Source organism: Taudactylus pleione, unplaced genomic scaffold, assembly GCF_031769625.1.
Source record: "Taudactylus pleione unplaced genomic scaffold, aTauple2 ptg000116l, whole genome shotgun sequence".
Lineage (NCBI taxonomy): Eukaryota > Metazoa > Chordata > Amphibia > Anura > Myobatrachidae > Taudactylus > Taudactylus pleione.
The window spans coordinates 12,322,501-12,336,011 of record NW_028284518.1 but is presented as its reverse complement, the minus strand read 5'-3'; the positions used below and the strand labels follow the sequence as shown (position 1 = coordinate 12,336,011).

The window sequence follows — 13,511 nt, the reverse complement described above, 5'->3', positions numbered from 1 at the left end:
GTACTTTCCTCTTCTTTCTGCCAAATAATGAGCGAGCTCTGTATGGAATAATAGGTATCTGAGACCCCAGCACTTCAGGAGATGAAAGAAGCAAGCCTGGTGCTGACATTTCCTGTGCATCTTAACACAAACACATCACTTCTCTTCAATCATTCTCCTCCCGTTAACCTGTTGCTTCATTGAAAGACAGTTGGCTCTCTTCAAACGTGAGAAGATGATTTGAATAAGCAGGTTAGGCCTGGCTCTGGTTCCCTAGGTATATGATACATGCATTTACTTAATTGCTGTTAACTAACCTGGGAGCAAACTGCAGAGGTTTTTCATGCACCGTCTAATCTATCTTCCTCATTTTTATTTCGGTGAACTTTGGTTAGGAATGTGCTCTAGCATCCTCGGGCACTCACATGACAAACCAGAAGTACTGCATTAATCTGTCTCTGTCACAATACTGGTGTTTAAAGAAAAAAATCACTCATTTGTAAATACATCCTCATTCAGTATTGTACAATCACATATGAGCAAATGCAGAATTTCATTTGAGGAGGTATTGGCTCATTAATTTTGATTACAGAAAAGTTGCTCAATTGTACTCATTCACACAACTGGCCATGTCTTCAGGATTTCTCAAGCTGTAGAGCAGGCCATCCTGGTGAGGTTATCTTCATTTTAGATGAGGCACACATGCTAAAAATAAAAGTAGGAATGAAAAGGGTAAACTGGAAAGGAAATGTGGTGAGGCATTTAAATGCATTGAATGATGAAAGATATACAACAAATATAAAATCTTTTCTTATAACTGTTTGTTGGTTTGATTCATTATATTGGTAATAGGTGGTAAGTTTGCTTTTACAAACTAGTATATCTGCCTTAGGAAATACTATTGTATTTTTTTACTCCTTTCAGGGATTGCAATACTTTGTATGACACCCCCCGCTGCATTTGCGATTCCAGCACAGATGTCGCAGGCTGGGAGCACCATCGCGGCCATCGGTGGTCGATGGTCACGATGGTGGACAGCACCAGTCGGCCCTGCCAGCTGGGTAAGGCTCAGCTTACTCAGGCTGGCCGGCTTGTAAGCCCAGGGCACTACGTCGAAGCAGTTCCTGGGCTTGCCACTCCCAGAAAATGGGGGCACACACACCTTGTTTCCAGGAACGGCGGCCGCCCCTTAAATGCCTCTGCCTGTCAATCAGGCAGAGGCATAGAATGGTCTGCGTGCGACTACGCAGGACCCATTCTGCACACTCGCAGAATGGGTCCTGCGCACGTGCAGATTCCCGATTAATTGGGAATCTGTGATAAGCAGTGCACTTGCATACACTGCTGAATCAGGCCCACTGTCTACAGACCAACCAGCTGAGAATTGGTTGAACGGACCATTTATTGCACAGTGTGTACCTTATTTAATAGATGACAAATAGAAACCTTTTGGTAAATGAAGGGCTCCATGCATATTAAAAGCAAGGGCTTACACACAGGTGTGTCTCATGCGTTAGTTAAGATCATAAGCTCTCACAAGCAGGGCCCTCTTCCCTCGTGCTTTTCCTTCGCTCACTTATACCTTCATCTCTTCCCCATTGCCGACAACATCATAAAACCTCAGGGTTCATCTGCCACTGCTTTTGTGGATATTATGACTGCATGTACAGCAGTGGTTTTATAGATTTTGTTTTGTTTGTATGTCTCTTATCTATATATTATGTAAGGCGCTGCGGACCCCTTGTGGCTTCATAAAAGTAAAGGATAATAATGACTGTTTCTTCATTTATAAAAATGCTAGCCTGCCTTGGTTGTCTATAATCATGGCTGCAAGCGGGACCCCAGTAAGTCACAAATAGGAGTGATTGTTGGGTGCATTAGGCAGTAACTTATGTAACCATCATTTTTTCAATGTAATGATACTTCAAGAACAATGTTCAAGTTCTTTTTCTGCTTGAAAAAAAACATAAGCAGCAAAGGGCAATATTGGGGCAAAGTGCACGGATTGTGATATCTGTACATTAAGTTGAAGTGTAAGTCAAAATAGGCAATTAACTGTAAATTTCAACTTATGGTTTCCTCAAAAATGGTCTGATGAGAACTTTTGAAAGCCGGATATCATACTGTAGTGTAGCTTGAACTGCTGATCACTTCTGTCAATGCAGTAATATAGCAACTAAACCAGGACCATCTATGGAGTACCAAATTGTGTAGGAAGGTGATCTAATCAGAAAAATCATATGTCACCATGTTCTCAACAAACGAGTGCACTGTGACACCAACATAAAGAACTCTTCAGCACTATAGTCCTGGTTTCTAGCTGTCAAAATGTCTGGTTGTTCCATAATGTTGAGGAGCATATTTTGCTATCATGGAATGGGTGTTGTCTGCAAGGTCATTCCTGATTGATAGTAACTTGTACTCAATGTCCAGTTTCACCCTGTATTACAGCATTTCTTTATTGATGTGAGGGCTGTCTTCCAGGATGACAATGGGGATGTCAGTAGTGAACTTCCTGCTCAATTAGAGCAGGAAGTTCACTGGGGCTTGCGGTGGACGAGACCCTACCACAAGGGTCTCGTCACAAGCCCGATGGTTGCGATAATCGCGACCATCGCCAGGACGCCCGCTAAAGCTGTGGGTGGTCACCCACAGCTTAGCGAGCGGCCTGGTGGCCGGTGAAAAAAAGAAACGTCCCACCCTGATTCAGAGTGAGCGCTCACAAATAGTGAGCGCCTCTGAATCAGGGCCAAAGTACCAACTAATCAGCTCATAACTCATGTTACAAACTGTGGGGGTCATTCAGACCCACTCGCGAGCAAAGGACGCTCGCAAGCGGGTCGATGTTTGCCGCATGCGCACGACGGAGGGAGCTCCGTCATGCGCATGCACGAGACCCGGCGACTGACGAGGAATACGTCGCTCGGGGTCTCGCACCAAAGGGGGCGTGCTGTCGATGGTGACTGACAGCACGCCCCCTTTGGTGGGCGTGCTGGGGGCGTGGCTGCCAGATGGAGGCGTTCCCATGGGAACGCCTACCGTCTGAGCCCGGCCCCACTGACATCAGTAATGATGTCAGTGGGAGTGATTTTGGCTCTGATAGAGACAAAATCACTCCTGGGCTTGCGGCAGTGAGACCCTACCGCAGGGTCTCGTCGCAAGCCTGATGGTCGCGATGGTCAAAGACCATCGCGACCATCATCATGGCCGCTCGCTATAGCTGTGGGTGGTAACCCACAGCTATACGAGCGGCCAGGAGGCCTCTCCAGTTTTAGGGAGGAGGGCCCTGATTCAGAGCGAGCGCTCTGGTCAGAGCGTTCGGCTCTGAATCAGGCCCTGTGTTTGCAAAATGGCAGTTAGGAGCTGATTGTTTGGTACTTTATCTCTCTCCAAGTTTAGTACATCTGCCCTAATGTCCCTATCCACAGAGCATCAACCAGACTTAATTTGAGCAGTTTTGAGGAAGAATTGTACAACACGCCAGCACCTATAGACATTGCTAGACTTAATGCCACAGCATATAGGCTTTTCGTATTAATTGGTTTTTATATAGGTGTTTCTAACAAAAAGTTGTCCACCTGTGCCTGTACAAAGCAATCACCAATATTCATGAAGCTGGGTGTATAAACATTTTGGGGAAAGTTCACAGTAGCACGCAAGTTGGCCTCAACTACACTTGCACTGTGTGCACTTAATGCAGATGTTCAACCATGTGCCATGTTGTATGCATATCTATGCGACCGCACCACACCGATCTGTAGGCTTGTTCAAATAGCCATCATTATTATCAGCACATACTTGCTCCATCCATAAACCTGGTCTAAGGGATTCAGCTGTAACACAGCATAGCCCATAATTCCGACTACATTCCCCATACTGAACCTAGCCTATGCGTAAATGCCCTGTTGCCACCCACACAGTATTTTACTTAAAGAACAAAAAAAAACTTTGACTTAAATGATGGTTCAGTTGAACCGTAATAGATGTGCACAATATAAACCTGAATGACAGAATTATGGCTCTCATGTTTGTTGTGATGTTTTGTACATGTGCTGCTTTGTCACAGAATATACAGACTAAGAACATCTTGTGTCTTGTTCTCGGCAGGCTGCAGTGTATTGGTGCCCAGCTGGAGGAGGAATTAAAGGGATGCTGCCAGCAAGCTTTTCGACTGGGCCCTGCCAGTTCCAGTCTTTCCAGCAGTCGGGGAGCAGTTTGGTTGTTGAAGGTCGGTTGGAAAATACTTCCTGTGGAACTGCATTGATTATGTCATCTCCTTTTTTATATTCTTTTCTGGTTCAGCAGCATCGATATCTACCAGTCTCCAGTCTCACATTCTGTAACCTGTCACCTGAAAGAAAAAAAAAATGTGTCTTTTATGTAATCGATGAACCGGTTGCAACAACTCTGCATATTTACCAAGTGACACATGTTGTGATGGTCTCTGAAGTGGGTGTAGCCCACTAGTATACTGGTTCTCAAACTTATTTGAATAAAGGCGCCCAGGAGTATCAGCATATTTTTTCATTGCACCCCTAGGCCAAAAGTTTCTTATTGAGAAAGTCAGCAAAAATGATTAAATTAAATAACGTGTGCTTACCTGTCATCCTTAGGTTCAGTTATGTGGTGTTGGACAGGGTTGCGCTTCTGTTTGTACATGTATTTTATGACTGGCAGCACCAGCACTGTTTCTGCCTATCACATTGACCCAAAAAAAAAATATATAATTTTTTTTTTTTTTTTTTGTACTGGACCACCGACCCATGGCCCCCTTTCAGGGGTCCTGCGGCACCCAGTTTGGGAGCAGCTGCACTAGGAGAATTCGAATCATTGCCACTGGTCAACAATGATAAAGTCATGATGATTGTTTTACCGTTACTGACTTCAAATCATTGCGATCTCGCATAGGGCTCGTTCATTTACCTGCTCTACCCCCCTCCCCCCCTACTTCTGACTGGTGTCGAGATTCCAGCACCAGCATCCCGACAGCCGGGATTTAAACTACATCTTGACAGAACCACCTATTTTTCATTTGTTAATACACATAGCCAGTATGATAGATTATATTGGTAAAATCACAACACTAAAACATATCTAAAGTGCATGTTTCCTGTGCATATGTATAAATGAGCCCATATGGTAATATCAGTATTGTTATAGATTGATGCAATAGGGACATTCATTGCCTTACACCAGGTACATAGTAGACATATCTGGCACATCGTCTGTGGCGTCCCTCCCCACGGTAACACCCGGTGCGGGGAGGGATGCCATGCGCCCGGTGCTTCCAAAAAGGGGATGTGGCCTCGGCGAAAGGGGCGTGGTCTTTGGGAAGGGGGTGGCCTTGCGGCCGGAACCCCAGCCCATGGTTATCAATGGGGTGGTGGGGGGTGAGGCAGGGCTCCGCGAAGGGAATCTAGGGCTCTGACCAGAGCGCTCGCTCTGAATCTGGGCCCTCCTACCTAAACTTGGAGCGGCCACCTGGCCGCTCGAATAGCTGAGGGTGACCACCCACAGCATATGCGAGCGGCCAAAAAGATGGTCCATCGGGCTTGCGACGAGACCCTGCGGTAGGGTCTCGGTGACCGCAAGCCCTGGAGTGATTTTGGCTCTATCAGAGCCAAAATCACTTCCACTGACATCACTAGTGATGTCAGTGGGGCCGGACCCAGACGGTAGGCGTTCCCATGGGAACGCCTCCGTCTGGCAGCCACGCCACCGGCACGCCCACCAAAGGGGGCGTGCTGTCACTCACCATCGACCGCATGCCCCCTTTGGTGCGAGACCCGGAGCGACGGCTTCCCTGTCGCTAGCCGGGTCTCGCGCATGCGCACGACGGAGCTGCCTCCATCGTGCGCATGCGCACTAGGGCACCATCGACCCGCTTGCGAGCGCTCAGCGCACGCGAGCGGGTCTGAATCAGGCCCCTAGACCCTACCGGCAGGGCAGTGCCATCTTCCTCACTGTGACAGGAGCCGAGTGCTGCACTTAATGCTACAGTGCAGCACCCGGCTCCTGTTACTGAGGGGGAGTCTGCACCTTGGTGTCACGCCTCGGCGGGTGACACCCGGGTGCGGCCCACACCCCCTTGTGACGCCACTGGTCTAGTGTGTACCCTCAATGTCACTGACAATGTGCGCTCCCGCGCAAACGTCAGCGACTTGGCCGTCGGACCTGCATGCAGGTTCGACAGGCAACACTGCACCATAGCCCTTTCTAATGATGTCGGTCCCGGCATCGGCAAGTGTGTATGCAACCCGCCGAGACGCATCGCTAACTAGGTTGGTGTACACAGCCTAGATTTAGTTATGGGAAAAACTGCGATTTAATGTTCCCATGTCATTTGTCATACATACTGTACATGTGTGGATTTATTATCTGCATAAAGGACACGTCAGTAATAAACGACAGAATGAGGGTATACTCATCAGCTGACTGCACTGCATTGGAGGTCTTCTGTGATCCAGGGACAACCATGACCGCCAACTAACTAGATCTGTACAGTTGATCTAACACATTTTGTCACCATATTTGTTCCATGATAAGCCATGCAACCAGATCGGAATGGGTATGTAATACTGGCAGTCGGGAAGCCTCCTCTCAAAATACAGATGACGGCATCCCGATGGACGGTATCCCAACGGGTTGGGTAAGTATACTTCCTCTTCCCCCCCCTAACCCTCCCTTCTTGTAGCCTAATTCTACTCACCCTGCACCCTAACCCTCCCCGTTAGTGCCTAACCCAAACCCCCCCCCCCCCCCAAAAAAACTTAAAACTAACCCCGCTATGCTACCTAAACCTTACCTCGTTCAGGCTGGCGTCTTGTGTGTATTCCGGCGCCGGGATTAAGGTAGGCGTCGGTATTTCGACGCCCATCTTAAATCCTGTGTCGGACTTTCAGCGCCAGGTATTAGACCGGCGGCATCCCGGCTGCCGGTCTGCTAACTACATCCCAACAAGATCTGTCTGTGTGTGGTCAACAGGAGTACTTTCCTTATATATTCCTCTCATCATTCCCTATTTCATCCAGTACAAAATGATCAAGTTCTGTTTGTACTTATTTTCTAATTGCAGCTACATGTGCTTAGTTAATCGATTTTAAAATTTTTTATTAGTAATTGGTTGATGAAGCTCCAGTTACTAAATAATGAGGAAGAATCAGACTGAACCATTTCATGTAGAGTGATATGGGTAATATTAAAATCTATACTATTAACATGCAGAAATGCCAACCTTAATTTCCAGTGACCTGTCCCTATTTTAAAATAACTTAATGTATAGTACAAATTCTATTGTATTTTGGATGCATGTATAAATCGGTATCCCTCTTTCTCTGGGTGTCAGAGGTTAATACTGAATGAAGAATAAAGGCCCTCATTCAGAGCCGTTCGCTATTTGCGGTCGTTCGTTTAAAAACAAGGGGTGGCTATTCAAATGATCCGTACGCACATTGCAGTCTGTTCACACCTCTAAGTCTGAACGAGCGAGCAAAACATACGCTCGTTTATTTGTTAAAAACGCCCCCTGGCCGCTCACACCATACGTCATGTCCGCTATTTATTAGATTAATCGAGTACATCGACCAGCGTATGAACTGCTCGCTATTCTTGTGGTTGGTATTTGCTACCACAAATTTGCGAGCAGTTCTGGCTATAAAATAACCCAGTGACGTGGACAATGACGCTGCTGTTTTAAATATACACACCCATAAAACGCCCGTTTTGACCTTTAAGCACGCCTGCGTTCGGATCTCCACTCCCCATTTTCAAGCACCTTCCCCTGTTACCACCCACATACGCCTCATTCTGTCACTCAAAATAGCAGGCACTCGCTATATAGCGTACAAACGATTTTCGGCCGCACTGACTGGTTCGCGCATGCGTACTAAAAACCGTACGCATGCGCAGATGTGCAAACATCGCTCGGAACGAGCGTACTGCCGCTAACGAGCGGCTCTGAATGAGGGCCAAAGTCCAAAAATTCCCTTGTCACCATATTCAGATAACATGTCACACTTGGGATTAGAGAAGCACCAAGGTCTCTCTTGACTGTGTTGCTTGTAGAGGGCTTAAGTTACTCTATTCCGCCTCCAGCATCCCTGGAAATTGTTCTAAAATGTTGGCAACTAAAAAAATGAATACGGCACCCAGTGGCTGGTCATGTTCACTTTTTAAACATCCATCTCTTTGAGTCCTAGCATATAATTGGTTAATCAGCTAAACAGAGATGAACTAAAGCAGAAAGGCACCTTTGTCAGACGTTAAAAAAAACACACACACACATCACTCGAAGGGAAACAAAAGGCCCGGTGTCATCACTGCTGGGTTAATTGGCACCCTTATGCATGGAAAACCAGGATGTTTAATCCTTGCACTGCTTCACTGACTTGCTTGACTTACATGTCACAATTTGCCCAGAACTTAACCTGTTGTATACTGGGGCAGCATTGGCAGCAAAGGGTTTATTCTGGCTTAAAATCACATTCTTTGGGTTACATGTTCTGGTTGTTCTCCTTCCTGTGCCTTCTGAGCCCAGGATGCTCCTTTCCATTTATTCTATAGAGAAAGCTCCAGAGTAGCAAACTTGACATCAATGGGAGATGTCTGTGACCCCATAAGGCAGATGAATGTGTGTGAGAGTGTGTGTGTACTTTGGTTTCATCGTCTAAATGACTCAGAACTGTAGCTGCAGTTAGTCAGGCGCTGTTTCCCTTCTCACTCCTCCCAACGTTTGTGGCCCTGCCTGCATCCTCTTGTTTCCTGATGTTCTGTTTTTATAGAAGCATTAATAGATTGATGAACATAAAGTTGCAGTTATCCAGGCCATACACTGTGCGATAAAGCAGCCGATCCGATAGATTGGTGCAATTTGGCCGCTATATCACACCATGTATGGGCCTGATGTCGGACCGAGTGCGCACCCGTGGGGTCGTACATCGCACCCTCTGATCTTACTGCAGGATCTGTCGATCAGGGGATGCGATGTGCGATCCCATGCAGCACTATGCGGGTATGGAAGGGGGAGCCGGCATATCAGGTGGTTGGCCACCCGATCGCACCGTGTGTGGGGACCGTCCGATATGTCGGATCCCCCGTCATGTCGCACGGTGCCATCGCACCGTGTATGCCCGCTTTATTCTGACGTTAGCTGCATAGAACCATACGAAAAAGTTGAAATTCCACATTTTATCTATAGACATTGATTATACTGCCACACAGTGTGCTGAATACAGATGCATGCTTTCTTACATTCCTCATCCTAGTAGGTCTCTCCTCTCTCTTCCAAGCTATTGTTGAGTGAATGTCAGAGTCAATTCTTTAAACACTCAATTACTAATTTCACAATGGACTCAGTTACTTCCCAAATAACACCTTAGAGCAGACAGGAGAGGTGATACATTGGTGAGTACTTTCACATTATCACATCCTAAGCTCACAGCTTGATTCTTACTCAATAGTCACAGAAGAGGAGGCTGCACTGTAAAACAAATAACGATTCCTAGCAACGTCCGGCTGATTTGCATTGTACAGAATTGTTGTTACACTCATGTTGCAAAGCACATTGGTGTGTATAATTGCCAATAGAGCACAATTAGAAGAGATGGTGTTGTGTATGGTGACTGTGATACATCATGCGTGGATCTAGCCAACAGTCACATTCTCTTCTCGATAAGGAAATACTTTTAGCAAATGTCTTCCTGTTCGTTCTGAATGGGAAGCAACAAGTTGCGTTGAAGCTGAAATGTACAGAACATAGAGAGAGAGAGAGAGATACAGATGGGCCCTCATACCCCTAGAGCAGGCGTTCCCAACCACGGTCCTCAAGGCACACTAACAGTCCAGGTTTTAAGGATAGCCATAGTTGAGCACAGGTGACTTAATTAGTACCTTAGTTATTTTGATTTAACCATCTGTGCTTAAGCATGGATATCACTAAAACCAGGACTCTTAGTGTGCCAAGGACCGAGGTTGGGAATCACTGCCCTAGAGTTTTACACTATATGGCGCTTAGACACAGCACCACAGATGGTTAGTTTTGTACTTTCACATTTCAGCATCTTTTTTGCATCGCATAGTGGACGAGATGCCGCAAGGGTAGAAATGCGGTCAAACCCCGAAAATGCGGATGTGACTGCATTACCCACCGCAACCAAGCCCCGGAGTGCAATGCCATCTTCCTGATGGCATAAGCCTATGGGCTTCTATCGGGAGACTGCTGTGAGAGGGATCCAATCAGGATCCCTCCCAGCACCCTCAGCGGCACGTTTGTCTTTCTGCACATGCGCAGAAGGACGCCAGAGGGGCTTCTGGATCATAGACCCAGAAGTCCCTCTATCACGAAGGGCCGCTCTTACCGAGTGAACGGTCCTTTTGCAACGCTCATCATGCATACCGGCATTACCAACACCGGCATTCATGTGAGGGGCAGCGGGATGTCTTTTCGCACCGCAGCCACTTACCAAAAGACTTATAATGTACTGTGGACTCAGTATTTTACACTTTTTCCTCAAACATGGCAGTGTAACTTTGCACAATGTTGGGGGGCGTGATGTATGGCGTGGCTAAATCATATCCGTCCCTCGGTCTCTTGCCTTTTTTCTCAGATTTGCATCTTTTTCACACAGCAATCGCCTGCAAATACACTAGTGGTGTACAGGGTATGCGCACCTTGTCATTTTGTCACATTAGCTTTGCAAACAATATGCAAACTGATTAAAATACTGAGTGAAAAAGATGTATGGCGCAGCTTCGTTGCAGTTTTTATGGTGCATTTAACATGGCTTACTGGAGCAATTTGAGGATGCGTGAACACATCTGTACAAATACGCATGCTGTGGTCACTTTATTTAATGTAAATATCTAATAAACAAGTTGTGGCAGCAACCCAGTGTATAAAAACTTGCAGACTTGGTCAAGTGGTTCAGTTATTGTTCAGACCAAATACCAAAAGAAATGGGATCTATAATAAGTGCCTTTGACAGTGAAATGATTAATTGTGCCAAAAAGGATGATTTGAGTAGATCTGAAACTGCTGATCTTCTGGGATTTTCACACACCGCAATTTCTACAGTATACAAGGAATAGTGCACAAAACTAAAGAAAAAGAAAAATCCAGTGAGTGTCAGTTCTATGAGTATCTCTAAATACACAGCACTTAAGAACAAGAACCCTAGGCTACTGTAGGCACGGGCTCACCAAAACTGGACAGATTTAAAAAAAGAATTGCCTGGTCTGTCCGATCTCAATTGCTGCTGCAACATGCAACTGACAGGGTCAGGATTTGTTATAAACAACATGAATCCATGATTCTGCACTGCCTTGTGTCACAGGTTTATGCTGCTGATGGTGAAAATGGTTGGGGAATTCTTTATTGGAACGTATTAGGCCCGGTAATTTCATTTTGAGCGTTGCTTAAATATCACAGCATACCTGAGTATTGTTGCAGAACATGTGTATTTATTTTATGGCCACAGTCTGCCTATCTGCTAATGGCTACTTCCTGTAGGACAACTTGCCATGTCACAAAGCGCACATCTCATGCTGGTTCCACTAACATGACAATGATTTCAGTGTACTGCAATGGGCTCCACAGTCCCCAGATCTCTATCCAGTAGAGCACCTTTGGGATGTTGTGGAATGGGAAATTTGCAGCATGAATGTGCAGCCGTCAAATTCGCAGCAATTGAACATGGGCCAAAATCAATGTTGAATGTATACCAAAAGAATTTAGGCTGCCTATGAGAAAAAAAGGGGGGTCCTAACCAGTACTGTGCCTAATAAAGAAGCCACTATATGTGTGTGGGGGGTTCTAGAGTCAACTGTAGTGCAAACACACATACTTATTACATCTGCTTGAGTGCACCTCAAAATAGCACTTCATAAATAGTCTTCAGGCTACTCAAAAACAAAATTAGAGCACTCACCAGCTCTTCAGGCCAGAAACTGCAACAATTGTAGGGTTATTGTATGTGTGTGTGTAAGTATATATCTATATCTCCTTGTGCTTGGTTTCACATTTATCACTGTGCAATTGCACCAGTCCTATCCCCTGTAGTAAAAGATTGTTCTGAAAACAACCGTATTTACTGGCATGTCTCTGCATAGCCTGCAATTCCATTGACACACCCTTGACTCTCCTTGTCTAAATGTTGCCTATGAGCAAATGGCCTGTTGCCACCCAGTTTTGCCCCTTCAGACACAAGTTGAGATGCGACTTGCGACTGATCTGCATAGGACCCCGCATTATGCACTTGCTGGTGCATAAGCTTGGCTCAGGAGCACAACTGACTTATTTTCTATATCAGCCCCAGTGAGTCTAGTAATTGTAGAATTCTAAGTAACGTAGTTTTAATTTCTTGTTTGCTTTTTTTGTATGTATGTTTCTTTTGTCTTTATATCAAACCTAATGCATAGCTCTGACAAATTATATTAAGTATATTTGGTCTCTGTTTAGTCTTTTTTTAGAACATTGGTGTGGTACTGTAGACTCGTAGCGCTTGAGTTTTTCCACTAGCCATTGGCCTTATATGACTGTTTATGCAAATTATTCAAATAATGTGAGTTGTGCTCAGCTGTCTCCTGTAATATTGACATATGCCTCTTCATTTGCAGTGCTAGAGAGAGCTTCTGCTGACTCAACATACAGTGTCTCTGCTACCATCATGACAGATAAAAGTGTCAGACACGACTCTCAACCCATTACTGAGCACATGGCCAAGGGAAATGGAGGTAATCCTACATGTGAAATGTGGTTTCTGTCATATCCTCACAGGTCACTGTAGAGTGATGATTAGAGAATCCACGCTAACAGTCCAGATCATCAGTCATTTTCTTGCATTAATACAACTTGGTCAAATGATCATCAAAGTAATCTTTTGTTGCATGCACAAATACATAGGTAAAAGTTTAAGCATGATAGAATTCCTGTGTGCCCAGTGTCTGATTCAGAGATGTACGCTATTCCGATGTTTACACAATTGAGCGATAATCGGCAATCATGCACTGTGCATGCAACAAGGTACGTTACCGTAGTCACACGCAGCAACTATTTAGTGTGATTGACAGGCAGGGAGCATTTGTGGGAGGTAACTGGGAGTGGCGGAAAAGACCGCAGGCTTGTCATAGCCATTTTCTGGATGTGTCATTACCTGCGTCTGCTATATCGTACAATGTAAAAATGGCTCTGGCGTCCGTTCCTGCGGCTATTTTGCACGACCATGGAGCTACTCAGAAGTACATTATCGTAGGATCTGAGACCGATGCAGGTCGGTGTCTCAATACATTCCTCTGTGTCAGAGATATTTTCATGTTTTTGCAGAGCTGCAGCGTATGGGATTGCAGCTGTGATGGCATTGGCGTACATCCTGAGTCATGCCCACGGTACATTGAGGCATATGTGCACTTGTTAGGTAGCAGGATGCAAGTAATTATCTCCTACAATTCTTATGTGGCTCTAGTCACTTTACTTTGGCATTTATTAAAACCTTTAATGAAGAACAGGAAGTTCAGCATTCCTAAAACAATTGCTATTC

At 45.5% G+C, this 13,511-nt stretch overlaps 1 protein-coding gene across 6 annotated transcripts in view; it reads left to right on the top strand.

The window, feature by feature from the left end:
- Nucleotides 1-13,511, top strand: part of RREB1 (ras responsive element binding protein 1) — a 91,408-nt gene that overhangs the window by 36,791 nt on the left and 41,106 nt on the right. For all 6 annotated transcript variants that reach the window (XM_088471687.1, XM_088471689.1, XM_088471690.1 and 3 more), the window contains 2 exons: nucleotides 4,087-4,207; nucleotides 12,592-12,708. In XM_088471687.1, the coding sequence (XP_088327813.1) occupies nucleotides 4,087-4,207; nucleotides 12,592-12,708 (238 nt within the window). The remainder of the gene's footprint in view (nucleotides 1-4,086; nucleotides 4,208-12,591; nucleotides 12,709-13,511) is intronic.